This window comes from Nelusetta ayraudi, unplaced genomic scaffold, assembly GCF_046127955.1.
Source record: "Nelusetta ayraudi isolate G7.1 ecotype Tasmania unplaced genomic scaffold, CSIRO-AGI_Nayr_v1 ptg000153l, whole genome shotgun sequence".
NCBI lineage: Eukaryota > Metazoa > Chordata > Actinopteri > Tetraodontiformes > Monacanthidae > Nelusetta > Nelusetta ayraudi.
The window spans coordinates 243,840-260,714 of NW_027466203.1; the positions used below are offsets into that span (position 1 = coordinate 243,840).

The 16,875-nt window shown below is 52.8% G+C and overlaps 3 protein-coding genes across 4 annotated transcripts; 1 reads left to right on the top strand and 2 right to left on the bottom strand.

The window, feature by feature from the left end:
* The first annotated feature begins 848 nt into the window (after positions 1-848).
* Positions 849-3,690, top strand: rab33ba (RAB33B, member RAS oncogene family a). Its single transcript, XM_076013639.1, has 3 exons — positions 849-1,186; positions 2,052-3,082; positions 3,301-3,690. Exons 1-2 carry the CDS (start codon positions 956-958, stop codon positions 2,562-2,564), a joined length of 744 nt encoding a protein of 247 aa, XP_075869754.1. The 5' UTR covers positions 849-955; the 3' UTR covers positions 2,565-3,082; positions 3,301-3,690.
* On the bottom strand, positions 2,990-9,325 carry LOC142880027 (uncharacterized). 2 transcript variants are annotated; one of them, XM_076013641.1, is made up of 6 exons: positions 8,932-9,325; positions 6,967-7,026; positions 6,334-6,465; positions 5,385-5,531; positions 4,880-4,937; positions 2,990-4,786 (listed from the first exon to the last, which is right to left on the bottom strand). In XM_076013641.1, exons 1-6 carry the CDS (start codon positions 9,094-9,096, stop codon positions 4,674-4,676), a joined length of 675 nt encoding a protein of 224 aa, XP_075869756.1. In that variant the 5' UTR covers positions 9,097-9,325; the 3' UTR covers positions 2,990-4,673. The 2 variants fall into 2 exon arrangements, with proteins under 2 accessions (XP_075869756.1, XP_075869755.1); XM_076013640.1 differs by having other exon boundaries at positions 2,990-4,789; positions 8,932-9,324.
* Positions 9,326-10,663: 1,338 nt separating this feature from the next.
* Positions 10,664-16,335, bottom strand: setd7 (SET domain containing 7, histone lysine methyltransferase). Its single transcript, XM_076013637.1, has 8 exons — positions 16,229-16,335; positions 14,915-15,044; positions 14,106-14,307; positions 13,508-13,706; positions 13,074-13,155; positions 12,796-12,913; positions 12,050-12,207; positions 10,664-11,729 (listed from the first exon to the last, which is right to left on the bottom strand). Exons 1-8 carry the CDS (start codon positions 16,266-16,268, stop codon positions 11,540-11,542), a joined length of 1,119 nt encoding a protein of 372 aa, XP_075869752.1. The 5' UTR covers positions 16,269-16,335; the 3' UTR covers positions 10,664-11,539.
* Between the last annotated feature and the right edge of the window lie 540 nt (positions 16,336-16,875).

The window sequence follows — 16,875 nt, forward strand, 5'->3', positions numbered from 1 at the left end:
ATTTTTATATACTTGTTCCATATTTAGGTTGAAACAAAACTTGCTAACTGTGTGTTTGAGTTTGACAACCCTATATACACCTGATATGACAACGTAACATGACTCTGCCGCGCTCCCTACTGGCCGAAGAACGCGACGTCCAGTGCTCTCACGAGAACACACTACGTCTGACAACATTGTACGTGGCTTCTCGTGATGGGAATTCCGGCTCTTTTCAGAGAACCGGTTCTTTTGGCTCAGCTCACTAAAAGAGCCGGCTCTTTTGGCTCACAAGCGGCTTCTTAGAAATCTTTTGTTGCTGATCGTATGTGACCAAAAACGAATGAATCACCATGGAACACAATACTGTAAAAAGAATAAATATAAAATTCCAAATCAAAGACCTACCTACACACAACTGAAACATCACAAAAAGATTAAAAACAAAAAATAAGTTAAAAATGTTTGGTTCGTGTGTGTGTGTGTGTGTGTGTGTGTGTGTGTGTGTGTGTGTGTGTGTGTGTGTCACATTGAGGTGTTTATTTTTCAGTTTATCCAGTTTCTAAAAGTACATACACACACGTACATATGTGTACACACACACACACACACACACACACACACACACACACACACACACACACACACATAAAAAACGTTCTGTATCGCAGCCAACAACAAAAAACCCGGCTCCCAATGAGGAGCCGGACCTCTTCGTTCACTTTCAAAGAGCCGGCTCTTTAAACCGGTTAGTTCGAGAATGCCCTATCGACATCATGAATAGTAACCATTAAGTTCAGCACCTAATGAATATCTAAGGAGCCGTTTGGGAGCCAAAAGAACCGGCTCGTTTTTCTTCTTTTTTCGTGAGCCGAGCCGAAAGAAGCGGTTCTCTAGATAGAGCGGGAATTCCCACCGCTAGCCGCTAGCCGCTAACAGAAGAAGGAAGCTTCTGGAAGTTGAGTCCAGCGGTGAGATGGCAGAGGGCGGCTCGTCGCTGGGACTCCCAGGTTCCCTGCCCACCTCCAGCCAGCTCCCACCGCCCAGGACCCGCATCTTTAAGATCATCGTGATCGGCGACTCCGGCGTCGGCAAGACGTGCCTCACCTACCGCTTCTGCGCCGGCAGGTTCCCCGGCAAGACGGAGGCCACGATCGGCGTGGACTTCAGGGAGAGGCTGGTCGACATCGACGGCGAGAAAATCAAGGTGGGTGCATCGCAGCGGTGGAGTGGAGTGGAGTCTCCCTGACTGCGTGGTGCACAGGTATCCGCACCAGGAAACACTGCGAATGACCGTACAACCGTGAAAAATGCGCGTTAGCGTGTTGTTTCGGACACAACGTTCACTGAGAGGCTCAGCCATCGCTTTAGTGCTGCTCTGGACAACTGTGTCTGCACTTGATTGCTGAAACTTTGTCTTTTTTATAAGCATTTATTCAGCCATCCATTTTCAACACCTGCTTCTTCCTGGGCCCTGGGTCCCGGGTTCTGCTGGAGCCTCTGCCAGCTGTCACTGGGTGAAGGCAGGGTGGCACCCTGGACCAGTGGACACTTCATCATAGAGACACACAACCATTCACACTCACATACACATAGATACACACACACACACACAGACCTGGACATGGACAGTTTCCAGCTGGAGAGAAGCCAGCAGACACAGGGAGAGCATTCAGTGCAATCCAACCTTTGACCTTTCAGCCGTGTGGCGGCGGCCCTAACACTAGTTTATCTACTCGACATGATAGAAGGTGCGCTGGCGTTTTCAGCTGCTGGAGTCCTAAGACCCGGCCAGTTGAGAAGCACAGTGTCAGACTGCTTGGCAACCAGTGAGAGAACACTGATGGAGGATGGCTGCATGTCTTTGAACTGTGGGGAGAAGCTGGAGGTACCAGGAGAGAAACCATCCTATGGATCCACAGAAAGTTCCCTGTTCCACTGTCAATGTTGTGTCCTGCACGTTTGACTCCGCCCCCCTGCTGCTGTGCACAGAGGGTTGGCAAGGCAGTGTGGGAAGTGAACCAGCAACCTTGTTGCCGTGAGGTCTTAACCCGCTCCCCCCCCCCCCGCAGATCCAGCTGTGGGACACGGCCGGCCAGGAGCGCTTCAGGAAGTCCATGGTGCAGCACTACTACCGCAACGTGCACGCCGTGGTCTTCGTGTACGACGTGACCAACGCCGCCAGCTTCCGCAGCCTGCCGGCGTGGATCGAGGAGTGCAAGCAGCACGCGCTGGGCAGCGAGGTGCCCCGCATCCTGGTGGGGAACAAGTGCGACCTCCAGGACTCGGTGCAGGTGGGCGGCGACGTGGCGCAGCAGTTCGCCGACGGCCACTCCATGCCGCTGTTCGAGACCTCGGCCAAGGACCCCGGCGGCGGCGGCGGCCACCAGGGGGCGGGAGGGAGCGGCGGTGGGAACAGCGACCACGTGGAGGCCATCTTCATGACCGTGGCACACAAGCTCAAGTGTCAGAAGCCGCTGGTGCTGAGCCAGCCGTCAGAGTGCTGGAGGGGCACCGTCCACCTGGGCGGAGGCGGGGACGAGAGGGGGGAGGCGGCCAGGAGCTGGAGCTGCAGCAGCTGTTGACGGAGAGGAAGACGCAGGCGGCAGCAGACGGAGGAGAGGGAAGACTGATTGGTGTCATCGTGAAGCAGCGCCTCCTCAGCGCTGAGGAGGCGGCGGCGGGCTCGGGGCTCCGCCTCCACACGGCGACACGCTAGCTGCGTTTCCACTGCGCTGAACCTTAATGTGGCAGAGAAAGACCGGCCGGGGGTTTCCAGACGTACCCGTACACAGCAGAGGGAAAAAAAAAAAATACAACCACCGCTGTGGATGGAAGTGCAGGCTGGTGGGAGGAGGCAGGAAGGGAGCAGCACCAGGAGAGGGCGTGGTCTCGCTGGACGAGATGTAGGAGCGTTTAAGGCTTCTGCTCAACCATCGCTTGGATCTTGCCGTCATGGAAACGCAGCTACCGACTCGTGTGGGAAACGGCCCAGAAAACAAGACTCTGCTTTTCTGTTTCTTTCAAGGGGAGAAAGAAGGGATTTCAAAGAAGCATTCCAGTGTGTCAGTGTGCCAGTTCTCCATCCATGATCGATTCAAAGGTTTGAGGACACGACAGAAGTGTGTGTGTGGCGGGGGGTGGGGGGGGTCATAAAGCCACACTTAGGATGTGAACATGCAGACATTGTGAACCTGTGGTTGCAGTCATTGCCACCTGGCAAACTGAGTCGACTGTTTGTGAGTTGTGACGTTTATTTGTCTTTTTTTTTTTTTTTTTTTTTAAATCTTATTTTGGTGGGGAAAGTCTGACTTCCTGCAGTGCAGCTGCCAACTGCCTTAAAGCTCTCCAGTGGGTGGCGCTGTGCACACCGTCCCGTCTCCCACTGGGCTCCGTGTTCAAGCAGTCAGACGTGCCGGGACTCTCTGCTGTGAATCCCTTCCTGCTTTCTTCCGCTCCCGTCCAGAGGCCAAAGGTCGCCGGGAGCGCTGCAGAGCGACGCACTGATTGGCCGCTGCACGTCAGTGGCGGGGGGGGGGGGGGGGGGTGTCAGAGACTCTGCGGCAGGTGGAGATCAGTGATGGAGATCAGAAGCCAGTTTGAATCCACGCCCCTGTTGTAAACCGCTGACGTTTGAACACACTTCCAACTGCACATCGTACGGCATGAAAACTTCAATAAAGGGCCGGCGGCTGACGCCACCACGTCCACCACTCTGCAGTCCGCCTCTTTTTTCAGGAGCCACAGTTGTGAATTTACGAGCTTGTGGTTTTAAAAACGGCAGAATAACAGAAAGAGTCGACGTCCTCTCGCTTTGCTCTTTATCAGCACTCCAGATTAAAGCTCCGCATATCACTGATCAATAACCAACAAGATGACAATGATCACAGTCTGTCCTCACGGTGGCAGCACCAGCAGCTGCAGTGCAGCAGCCTCCCAGCAGGGGTCAGTGTTGTACATAAAGCACGGTTCAATAGAAGCAAACTCCCAGTGCTTTTACATTGAAGAACAGGAAACAATATGAAACAATAGCAATCACAGCAGGACACACACACACACACACACACACACACACACACACACACACACACACACACACACACACACACACACACACACACACACACACACACACACACACACCAGCTAATCTTTGGCCTTGGTCCAAAGTGCTTCATCTAGATCAGGCGTGGCCAAACTATGGCCCTGGGTCCATAAGTGGCCCGTTCAACTTTTTAAACCAGCGCGTCCAACTTGAAGGAACGACGTGAACAGTGAGTGAGTCATAAACTAGCTGCACCTCCTCCATGGTTGCAGTGTTTCCAGAGTCTTCAATTCAACAACAGTGGAGATTCGATGTTCTGTTGCAACTCTGCTTCATTTCCCACTGACATTTCCTCCATGATATCCCAGGACAACATCTCCTATGAGGTGGCTCACCATCCATCACCACCAGTCAGACAGTTGGAGCCACCACCTCTGGTCTAAATTCAACATCAAATGGCAAGTTAAAACATTCTAATATATGTACAGTTTCCCAACACCTTCATCATACAGTTGACTTGTGAGATCATTTGATGGAGCCGCAGCTACAGGGAGGTGAGGCCCCAGCACCGAGGCTGCATGTTGGCCTGGTTGAGGATCATTCTGATGGAGGCGTGCTGCAGCAGTGCTGAGGCTGAGGCGGTCCTGGGTCAGGTGAGTCTGACGTATGTCGGCAGTTCAGACGGAGCCTCCTCGGCCTTCTCGTCTTCCTCACCCGGGTCGGTGGAGCGCACTGGAGAGTTGAAGAGCCGATCGTCGCCACCTGCTGGAGAGGGCGAGAAAGAGGAGGCGTGGCATCAGAGGGTCGCCAGCAGCAGCTGAGGTGAGCTGAGGTGAGCTGAGGTGAAGGTCTCACCCTGCCAGGTGCACACCATCTCAGTGTCCCCAGGGTCCACCTGAGGAACCAGCGTTTCCTGCCACACACACAAACACAGTTCATTCATAGCACTCGCTTGCTTTTCCTCCCTTGACAACGCTTCTCGTTAATATTTGAGAATCTCCATGGATCCCTCGTGCTCCCAGTGCTCCCAGCTAGCTGCCTGGCGTGGACAATCCAGCTGCCTGACAGCACGTATCGTATCTAAGGTGAACTCTGACGTCTCTGAATAAAGCAGCGGAGAAGAAGGTGGACCAGGTGTCCAGGTTTGGCTGCACAGGGCCACCGTAGTTCACCGGGAGAGTAAAACAAGGCTTCAGTCTAAAATGCAACCACTTGATGTCGCCGTTTCTCCTTCAAAATGTGAAAATATTGCACCCGTCACCTTCCAGAGTTCAGCTCTGCTACTACGGCAACTTCTCATCTGTGACTCCTGAGAACAGCAGCAAGCAAATGTGGAAGGCATGAGCGTGTTCTTCCGTACCAGGCCGGTCCTGGTGTCGTAACAGCCACAGGTGGGGAGACTGCGGCAGCCCACGTAGACGATGGAGCAGGAGAGCAGCAGGCTGATGATGCAGCTCAGCAGGATGGTGGCGTTGGCCCCCTTCACCATCCGATGAAGCACAAAGGTCTGAGGCCAGGGAGAGTGGGGAGGAAATGACATCATCTGTGATCTGTCTCAGGGAGTCTATACAAATCCTAGCGATGACACACAATGACACACAATGACACACAATGACACCCACTGCAGGAGTCGGACACTTTTCTACAGTGGTTACACTGGTTTGAGTTCAGCCGAGTTAGCCGGTGCTAGGCTAGTGCTAGGCTAGTGCTAGGCTAGTGCAAGTCAATGCTTTCTGCTAGCCTGCCACTAGGGACACTCCAGGACCACTGCACAGTACACTGAGGCCAATCACTGATAACACCAGAGAGTAACTGTCTGTTGCTGGAATAATGACAGACATCAAACTACCGCATCGCACTGCACTGTAGGGGGAAACGGCGTCTCAGCAACAACATGCAGTAGTTTGACTTCCTGTGGTCGGTAGGAGCTGCGGCAGCGGCGGACTGACACCAGCTGGAGCGCTCTTCTCTTGACCTTCCACTGTCGCCACCCAGAGCCAATAACACTGCACCACTGCTCAGGATGAGAGTGGAGCCACCAGACCAGGGCGGAGCCAACTGTCTGTGGTTATTGAAAGGCCTCTGGAGGAGATGCAGCTGTTTGATGACTGACTGACTGACTGACTGACTGACTGACTGACTGGGAATATCAGTGCTTCAAGTTCAGCTTTGGGCCGCATTAAAAAGCTTCATGGGCCACATTGGGCCCCCGGGCCGTAGTTTGCCCATGCCTGCACAAGAATGAACTAGACTACACCACTGAGTGTGTGTGTGTGTGAGTGTGTGTGTGTGTGTGTGTGTGCAGTTACCACTCGAGGGCTGTCGTGGTGGTGGAAGACCTCAGTGTCATCCTCTCCATAGGTGAGGGTCAGACAGCAGTAAGCAGATATGAAGAGGGTGACCACACCGGACAGTCCAGCAGCCAGCACCATCGCACTCACCTGCCAGCACACACACACACACACACACACACTCTCAATACACACTGTGCCACTACCGCTCAGTCTCAGGGTTTGTGCATCTATTGCTGAACAAACTACATACAGTCCTCCTGACTTCACTTCTGAACTACACAACGCCCCACTGACCGGTGGTTTTGCAAACAATGTTCATTTTTCAACGACATTAATATGATCATCTCAGAACTGCTGTGGACTCTGCAGGGTCCACGGCCGAGGCCGAGAGCCAGAGCTTGAAGTTTACAGTTGATTTGAGTGCGAGGGAAAACTGTGTTTTTGTGGCGGTGCACAGCACACAGGTGTAAACACAGCGTGGTCCATCACGTCAACATATTGCCCATCGCCATCCATCTGATAGCAGGTGATTGATGTTGCTGTGTTATGCAATGGCTAACGATGTTAAGTGGCGTCTGAGGAGGCCCATTCAGAAATACACAGGAAGCAATGATCAAAAAAAAAAAAAAGATTCATCAATCTACTTACAAGGAGTGAGTTTTTCCTTTGGGAGGCACACAGGGCCAGAACCCCTGGAGAGGCCAGGATCTGGGACACACATTAGACAGAATGACGCAGAGGAAGAACCAGCAGAGGCTTCAGTGACAGACGAGCAGGAGGCAGGTGGAGCACGCCGCAGTGAAAGCAGGTAAAACAGGATGTCGAGGTTTACCCAGCAGTCATAAACACACACATCACTGTTGGTCCAAAAGACTGCGCTGCTGTCAGGAGGCTCAGGGCCCGTGAACACGTTGGTGTGACAGGGAACTAGAAGTTGTGTCTCTCCACAAGTGAAGAGAATCCAAGTGGAGGACTTGAAGGGTCCTGGGTCACCAGTGAGGGGGGGACCCTCCAGGGCCACTGGAGGAGCGGTGCAGCGTCTGCAGTCATGCGGTGGCTGCACCGCTCTGTGGTGGTGAAGATTTACTGCTCCATCTACGTTCCCTCCCTCACCTCTGGTCAGCAGCTTTGGGTGACGACCGAAAGAATGAGATCACGGATACAAGCGGCCAAAATGAGTTTCCTAGGCAGGGTGGCTGGACTAGAGCACCCTGAGGGACAGGGTGAGGAGCCCAGGGTGAGGAGCTCAGGGTGAGGAGATCAGGGTGAGGAACTCAGAGTGAGGAGCTCAGGGTGAGGAGCTCAGAGTGAGGAGCCCAGGGTGAGGAGATCAGAGTGAGGAGCTCAGGGTGAGGAGCTCAGAGTGAGGAGCTCAGGGTGAGGAGCTCAGAGTAGGAGATCAGGGTGAGGAGCTCAGGGTGAGGAGATCAGAGTGAGGAGCTCAGGGTGAGGAGCTCAGGGTGAGGAACTCAGAGTGAGGAGCTCAGGGTGAGGAGCTCAGGGTGAGGAGATCAGAGTGAGGAGCTCAGGGTGAGGAGATCAGAGTGAGGAGCTCAGGGTGAGGAGATCAGAGTGAGGAGATCAGAGTGAGGAGCTGAGGGTGAGGAGATCAGAGTGAGGAGCTCAGGGTGAGGAGCTCAGTGAGGAGCTCAGGGTGAGGAGCTCAGGGTGAGGAGCTCAGTGAGGAGCTCAGGGTGAGGAGCCCAGGGTGAGGAGCTCAGGGTGAGGAACTCAGGGTGAGGAGCCCAGGGTGAGGAGCTCAGGGTGAGGAGATCAGAGTGAGGAGATCAGAGTGAGGAGCCCAGGGTGAGGAGCTCAGGGTGAGGAACTCAGGGTGAGGAGCCCAGGGTGAGGAGCTCAGGGTGAGGAGATCAGAGTGAGGAGATCAGAGTGAGGAGCCCAGGGTGAGGAGCTCAGGGTGAGGAACTCAGGGTGAGGAACTCAGGGTGAGGAGCTCAGGGTGAGGAGCTCAGAGTGAGGAGCTCTGGGTGAGGAGCTCAGGGTGAGGAGCTCAGGGTGAGGAGCCCAGGGTGAGGAGCTCAGGGTGAGGAGATCAGAGTGAGGAGCTCTGGGTGAGGAGCTCAGGGTGAGGAGCTCAGTGAGGAGCCCAGGGTGAGGAGCTCAGAGTGAGGAGCTCAGTGAGGAGCCCAGGGTGAGGAGCTCAGAGTGAGGAGCTCAGGGTGAGGAGCTCAGTGAGGAGCTCAGGGTGAGGAGCTCAGTGAGGAGCCCAGGGTGAGGAGCTCAGGGTGAGGAGATCAGGGTGAGGAGATCAGGGTGAGGAACTCAGTGAGGAACTCAGACAACTTTGGAGTTCAAACATAAGATATTTAGAGAGAGAGAGAGAGAGAGAGAGAGAGAGAGAGAGCCAGATGAGGAAACATCATCATAAACAATAATGATAATAATGATATGAATGTGAATGACCCTGGAATCCCCTCATCTCTCTCTCTGTCTCTCTCTCTCTCTCTGTCTGTCTGTCTGTCTGTCTGTCTGTCTCCTTCTTGACTAACTTGTATTTCACCACAGGCCCTCCAGCCGGTCATGGCCTTAACACTGCGGTCAGTCATCAACCCCCCTCCACCCCCACCCCCCCGGCAGCCCGCGGGGTCTCACCAGTGCGCCCCACATCGGGGTCCTCGTGGTGCTGAGCGCGGTGTTCTTCCGGAAGGCGGCGTCCATGAAGCCGCACACCAGACACAGACCGGCACACGCGATCTGGAGGACGCCGAGGACGAGCACGCCGTTCTGGTTGAAGATGAAGTACCTGTGCCGGGCCATGGGTCCAGAACATCCGGCTGGGCTGTCAGGACGGTCCGGGAGGGGGGGGTCTGGGGGGGTTGTGGGCGCTACCCGGGAGTCAACCTGATGCTCGAATGGTCGTTTCTGATGGACCGGGTTGTGTCAAAAGTCCAATCAATCGATACATTGACGAACCCAACGGCGGGGAAAATACTTGCGGGTCTTCCAAGAACGCGGCTCTCGCGCGGCTTCTTCCCGGTGTTGGCGTCTGGTTTCCGCTTGGCTTTCTGCAGGTTTACTCATTAACCTGGCTGGCAGAGCCGCAGCGGGTGACGGCACCACCCTGCGCTCAGACTCTCAGGCGTCACACACCGGCGGAGGCGGCTCTCCAGAACACTGCGTTCATCTGCTGCTGCTCCAGCTCCTCTGTGGCCCAGCACTTCTCCAGTCTCAAACAAGAGCTCCTTCACTGAAGTCGTGTCCACGTCCCTTGAAAAAGCTTTCAATGGCTTTCTAAATTGGTTTTGGCTCAATGGCGCCACCAGCAGTGCAAGTCAAGGAGTTTTATTTTAGGAAAAAAAAAACACAAATCCAAAGCTTAGTCACACTAAAGTCACAACAAACAACAACAAACAGTCCAGGTTTTTAACGACCAACATGAAAACCACGAGAGTCAAAAAGGAACTCACAAGGCGGTCGTTAGTTTTAGTGCCTTTATTTTGTCCCGGCAGTAACAGGAGAGTCCGGCCAGTAACAGGCCAGTAACAGGAGGGTCAGGCCAGTAACAGGCCAGTAACAGAAGGGTCCGGCCAGTAACAGGAGGGTCAGGCCAGTAACAGGCCAGTAACAGGAGGGTCAGGCCAGTAACAGGCCAGTAACAGGCCAGTAACAGAAGGGTCCGGCCAGTAACAGGCCAGTAACAGGAGGGTCAGGCCAGTAACAGGCCAGTAACAGGAGGGTCAGGCCAGTAACAGGCCAGTAACAGGAGGGTCAGGCCAGTAACAGGACAGTAACAGGAGGGTCAGGCCAGTAACAGGAGGGTCAGGCCAGTAACAGGCCAGTAACAGGAGGGTCAGGCCAGTAACAGGCCAGTAACAGGAGGGTCCGGCCAGTAACAGGACAGTAACAGGAGGGTCCGGCCAGTAACAGGCCAGTAACAGGCCAGTAACAGGAGGGTCCGGCCAGTAACAGGCCAGTAACAGGCCAGTAACAGAAGGGTCCGGCCAGTAACAGGCCAGTAACAGGAGGGTCAGGCCAGTAACAGGCCAGTAACAGGCCAGTAACAGAAGGGTCCGGCCAGTAACAGGCCAGTAACAGGAGGGTCAGGCCAGTAACAGGCCAGTAACAGGAGGGTCCGGCCAGTAACAGGACAGTAACAGGAGGGTCAGGCCAGTAACAGGCCAGTAACAGGCCAGTAACAGGAGGGTCCGGCCAGTAACAGGCCAGTAACAGGAGGGTCAGGCCAGTAACAGGCCAGTAACAGGAGGGTCAGGCCAGTAACAGGCCAGTAACAGGAGGGTCCGGCCAGTAACAGGACAGTAACAGGGGGGTCAGGCCAGTAACAGGAGGGTCAGGCCAGTAACAGGCCAGTAACAGGCCAGTAACAGGCCAGTAACAGGAGGGTCCGGCCAGTAACGGGGGGTCCCCTCATCCAGTAACACTTCAAGTAAACCAGTGGCTCCTTTAAAATGACCAGTTTGTAGACTTTGTTTATGAGGAAAAAGGCAACAGATTTCTATGCTGGAGTGACGCAGCTTCATAGCAACACTGAGCAACACAAACCTCTCGACCCACAACAAGAAAGAACAAAGTAAAGTGAAAAGTGATGACGGTCAAACTGCTTGTGATGGTTTCATGAGGCGCACTCCTGTGAACAAGCCACAGCTGTGCGTCACTCTGATGACCTACACAGAAGAAACAGACTTGACTGTGCTGATGGGCTGCTGAGCAGTGCTGCTGTGGTGTCCATGTGTGGACGCACACACACAGCTTTCCCTGCACCCGTCGATACCTCGCAGCTGGAGCCCGGTCAAACGCTATGACGAGAACAACCTCAACTCACGCGTGTTGGATTGTAACATGCAATGCATAGAACATGGCTGCAAAGAGCGGATCTGAGGCGGCATCCCGGAGCCTCTGCGGGTGGGCTGGAGACACGTGGAGCGGATTTGACCTTTGACTCGTGAGTGCAATGCAGACTGAGTGTTAGTCTACCAAACTGAGTTATTCTTGTGATTCTCTTTCTTTCTGTGGTTCTAATCCTGTTCTTGCCAAGTGGTTGAGGTGACGGCCAGAGTTGGACTTCAACACCGGCACTGACGCCTGGCTTCAGGTGACCTTTGGTTCTCGGTGGCTTTCAGAGGCCTTGTTTGCATATCGCTGCAGTGTGGAATCATAGAGAGGCTGTAACAATGCTACAATGCTAGCTAGCAGTGAGAGGAGGTGCTTGGTGTGTCTGCGGAGGCCTCCAGCCGTGCTCCTCTCAGGCAGTGGCAGAGGCTTCTCTCTGCTGGAAGGCCTCCAGCTCCACTTTGTACCAGTCAGGAGCCTCTGGGCCGTCCCCCCCCGACGCCTTGTGATCGTAACCGTAGGCCACGGTCAACTCCTCGTCCTTCTGCACCGCCTGCAGGGTCCGGATGCACTTGATGGGTCCAAAGCGAGGGTGGACAAACCTGCGCCAAGCAAAAGCAAACCATTCAACCACAGTTTAAAGTCAGAGTCAAGCTGCAGTCTTCTAGACCGGGCGTGGGCAAACTATGGCCCGGGGGCCATATGCGGCCCATTGATTAATTCCGGCCCGTCGAACTTGAAGAAATGATATTAATGGCCAGTCAGCCATGAAACAGCTGCATTTCCTCCATGTTGGCAGTGTCACATGTTAGAACCAGTGTGGCCCCAGCAGTTGGGAAGCTTTGCTAGCCACTCCTGGCAGCCACACAACCACACAATAACGCCGCGCTCTGCCCTCCAGTGGCTCTTGCAGTCAACTCACGGCTCGTATTTGCAGTTGGGCGTGAAGGAGTGGTTGGCCTTGTGACCCAGAGACGCACAGTAGTTCTCCAGCCGGTCAAACGGCCGAGGGACGTCGATCACCGTGTCCTGGTCCAGGGAGATGGTGTTTCCGTTGAGGGCCCAGTCTCTGCCGTCCACCTGCAGGAACATGGCTTCATCTCAACAGGTGACCGCTCTTCATGCTGCACTTCTCAGCAACTCGCACCACCAGCAACTTCACTGACCCGCATCCTTTTCACTACCGTGATGGACAATTCATCAGCTGTCATTTTTTGACAGCTTGCAATTCACACACCTGACCACTTGGTGGCAGTAATGAGCATATTGCAACGCCCCCCTCTGACACACGGGAGGCGACCAGAGACGGTTTGTTAGTGGCTGTGTCTCAGTCCAGGGTCTGCATCCTTAGAAGGAAGCGTCCTCCCAAGGACCCGGCCCAGAAGGACCGACGCAAACCCCGCCTCCCCGGTAACCACTCGGGACGGTCTAGCCCCGCCTTCGGCGTATTTCCTGGTTGCATCACCGCCGTTCCCTCCTGCTGGCCAACCCCGGAAGTGACGTTTTCATAGCATCAAGCTAACCATTGGTTCTCCATCCAACCGTGGCGTTGGATGGAGAACCAATGGTTCTCCCAGAGCTTCACTGGAATGACGTTCTAACCATCTCAAGCACAGACAGAGGGGAAGCTGGAGGTGAAGCTGCTCTGCTGCCCCCTGGAGGTCCTACCTCAGAGTGAGTGATGCGCACTCCGTTGTAGAAGGCCATCACAGTGTCCGGGTCAGCATCAGTCCTGGAGAACAATCCCTGCCCCGCCCCTTTGATGGTAGAGTCAGCCACAAACACCCTGCAACACACACACACACACACACACACACACACACACACACACACACACACACACACACACACACACACACACACACACACACACACCAGGAGAAGTGAGTCCTGAGCGGTGGCACCAGGTGGAGCTTCACCAGGGTTCCATCATGGAGACGCTGAACCTTTGGCTCTCGTAGGGGTCTGGCAGCAGCGAGTGGGTGGCGATGCAGCTGGAGGTGGACTTGTCGTAGGAGTACACCGGACCTGTGAGACACACACCAGGCCGCCGCTGTCCTTCACTGGGTACTCCACCCAACCGCTCGCTACGCTACCGTGTTCGGCGGCTACGCAACAGCAAACCACGGGAATTCAATGTCATTTTTATTGGATAGTGGGAAACTTTACATTTCATTTGTTTTTTAATTGTAATTTTTTTTTTAGAAAGTAAAGCTTGTGCTTTGAATGATTTTCACAATAAAACGCTGCCTTTGCCAGTCAGGGTGGTTTCATAGACACATCAGATGGATGAGATATGGAACGCGAGCGTTGCAAAGTGTACCGTTGCACTACTACATATCACCAGCGGGGCGTCTGGCGTGCGACTGCGCGTGCTCACTGTTGGCTACGAGTGTGAAGCGAGGCCTCTGGCCCTGGCTGCAGGCGGTGGCGGTGGCGGTGGCGTGGCGAGCCTCCATCAGCTCGCCGTCCACGAAGCTCCCGCACAGAGCCGTGGTCCCGCCGGGGTAGAGGTAGGCCACGCCTCCTCCCGTCATCTCGCCATCGTCGTTCATCTGGCCATACACACAGCCTCCGTCCTGGACACACACACACACACACACACACACACACACACACACACACACACTTTAAGTGGGCTGTGACTGGCTGCAGTTCCGTGGTTTTCCACAGGGATCCATCCAACACGTCAGCGGACGTGACGTACACGGTCACGTGACCAGTTGACTGACCAGTGAAAATGGTGCGCTGTGATTGGACGGAGGAGGAGCCTGAATATCTTTTAATGCAGATGTACTTTGTTTGTTGTGTACAGAGTCGCGCCACTCTTTCCCGTCATTACTTTACAGTTGGCGTTGTGTTGTTGTCATTGCTGCCACAGTGTAGTTTGGATCAATAAAGCACATCTATTCAATGCCTTGTGTTGCGTTGTGTTGTTTCATTCTCTCCTCCGCCTCCCTGCACACTGTGCGACTCACGGGGTAGTAGGTCCAGCACTCCCCGCAGCGGCTGTTGTCCTTGTAATGACCTTTGAACACCAGCTGACCTTTGACATCAAACTCCTGAGCGGCTCCGTTCAGCTCGCCGTCCACGTAGTTGCCGCGCAGGACGCCGCCGTCCTCGTAGGTGTATTCACCCCGGCCCTGCAGACAGTCGTCTACATAGAAACCCTCCAGGGTGCTGGGGGGGGGGGGGGGGGGGAGACACACCAGCGGGAAATCATCATCATCATCATCATCATCATCATCTACTGTCATTGATGATGATGTCATATAATCCCTGTATGTGATATGGGTCAGCGGCAACGGATGTGTCGGCACAAACTCGAGTGTCTGCATTATTGGATAGAATTCCCCTCCAGGGGTCAAAGGTCAGAAAGACACTCAATCTGAGATAGTGACTCGGCGCAGGTTGATTATGGGTTAATTATTAACGCGCCAGTGTTCCGTGTTGTTTTGCAACGTGTCCACCAAGGACTCAATCCCCAACCACTGACACAGCAGGGGTGGCCAACCTGCGGCCCGGGGACCATGCGCGACCATTAAGCTTCTTAATCCGGCCCGCCCAGCTTGAAAAAAAAAAACATGATATTGATGGTAAAGTTGTAAAATATGGGTTTTCAGAGTGGCCCAGCTCCAGCTTCCCCACTGGCACATCACACCACACACTGAGGCCCCAGCAGTCCAGCAGCCTGTCCCGAAGCAGTGCTGCAAGTGTCTGGATGACCAGCAGTGATCATGATAATAATAATAATAATAATAATAATAAACACACGTGTGGCTTCTACCTTCCATCAAAGAAGAAGAACTTCCCCTTCCCATTCTTCTCTCCGTGACTGAAGTGTCCTTCAAAGCGGTCGCTGGAGGAATAGGTGACAGTGCAGAAGCCATGAGGCAGCCCGTCTTCATCCACTGGACCTGCACACACACACACACACACACACACACACACACACACACACACACACACACACACACACACACACACACACACACACACACCCTCTGTTGTATCAATACAATTCAACTCAGCCAAGTGCACCTCACTTCCTCCACAAGCTGCTGACCTCAGAGCCAGCGGTGAGTGAACACTGCAACCTGTTAGACACGGCAACCACTGACACTCCCAGGTTTGGACACTGTGGGCAACTCTAGTAAGAATAACATCTAAAGTTTGTGTTGATTTGTGTGTTTGCACCACTTTTTGCACCTTATTTGCTGAAACGTTTTTTGTTTAAATAAGTGTCTGAAATATTGATTCATTTTTCTTTATTTTTTTTATACATTACATACATGATACAAAGTCCAGCTGTAAACGGCAGTTACGTTAATATGATAGCTTTTCATCAGTGGGTATTCCCATTAGAATAAACTAGACTACACCACAGGGGGTGTGGATACTTGACCAACTCTCTTATTTTGAAAATACTGTTAGTGTTTCTGCCCCCAGTGTTGTCCATTACCCCTGAGCATCACAGCTGCTCCACTTTCATATGGAACATCAGTTGTTGCTGATGATCGGACAACACACAATGAAAAATGTCAATGTGATGCGTGTCTGTGTATATATGTGTGTATGTGTGTAATGTGAATGTATTATTTATTTATTTATTATTATTTTTAAAACTTTTTATCTGAATTCATTTGTGCACTGTTTTTAAACGACCTTGTATTCTAAATAATCGACCAATCCACGCGGGGCAGCTGCACATCGAACCCCCGCAGCTCTGGGCGTGTTAACTACTGGATCAACATGGTTAATGAACAACAGTGTTGTCCATTAACTATGAGCATCACAGCTGTTCCGCTGTCACTTGGCATTTAAACAAGGCTGAAGCGGGGAAAGCAGCCGCCGTGACAGCGGGACGCTCGTTTCACTTGGTCCGCCCTGGCGAGCCTGTCAGGCGGATTGCCTGCAAAATAAAGTCCGAGGCGCTGGCGGAGACAAACTGAAGGCCCCCATTCGGCCGAGAGCAACATTTATGAACGCAGCGTGGAAAGAAAAGGACTAAAAAAAAAAAGAGAGAGAGAGCGCAGTGATATAAACAACACAGCAGCACGCTGCTCATGTCGTGTAATTGTGTAGATGCTACTTGTTGTACCTTCCACGGTCTCTTCCACGCTCTCATCGTCGCTGTCCATGCTGCGTGTGTACGGCACGCTTCTGACGTCACGTCCGGTGTAAGTGTTCTGACATATACGCGAACTGTCTGTAGTCTGTTTGTATATTGAACGTTTAAGTAAAGATTTGTGAAGAAAAAAAAAAAGTTTTTTTTTTTTTTTAAATAAATAAATAAATAAATGTTTTTGTGTGTATTTTGCAATTAATCTCATGCCGTTGACTGGCAAATTGAATTGAGACAAAACGAGAGTCAGTTAGAACTGAACAATAAGCCATTAAATAGCTTGCACATTTTCAAATATGTGTTGTTTGTTTGTACTATATATTTTTTTTAAACAACCAATTTGCTCGTGTTAAATTTTACTCATTTGACCAGACATAGATTAACATCCACAGCCCATTCAGTAATTAAACAGCTCGGGCTGCAGAATGAAATGTTTTCACAGTTGTATTGTACTTAGGTTAGTAGTTATTCGTCATGTGTCATGAGCTTGGGATATTAATAAATGCGTACAAACTCAATTATATATGTTGCATAGCCTTAATGAATGCTAACAAAACAAATGTACAAAAGCACGTTGCTAACATTTGTTTCTCTATACACAATGCTCACCGAGCCCAACACAT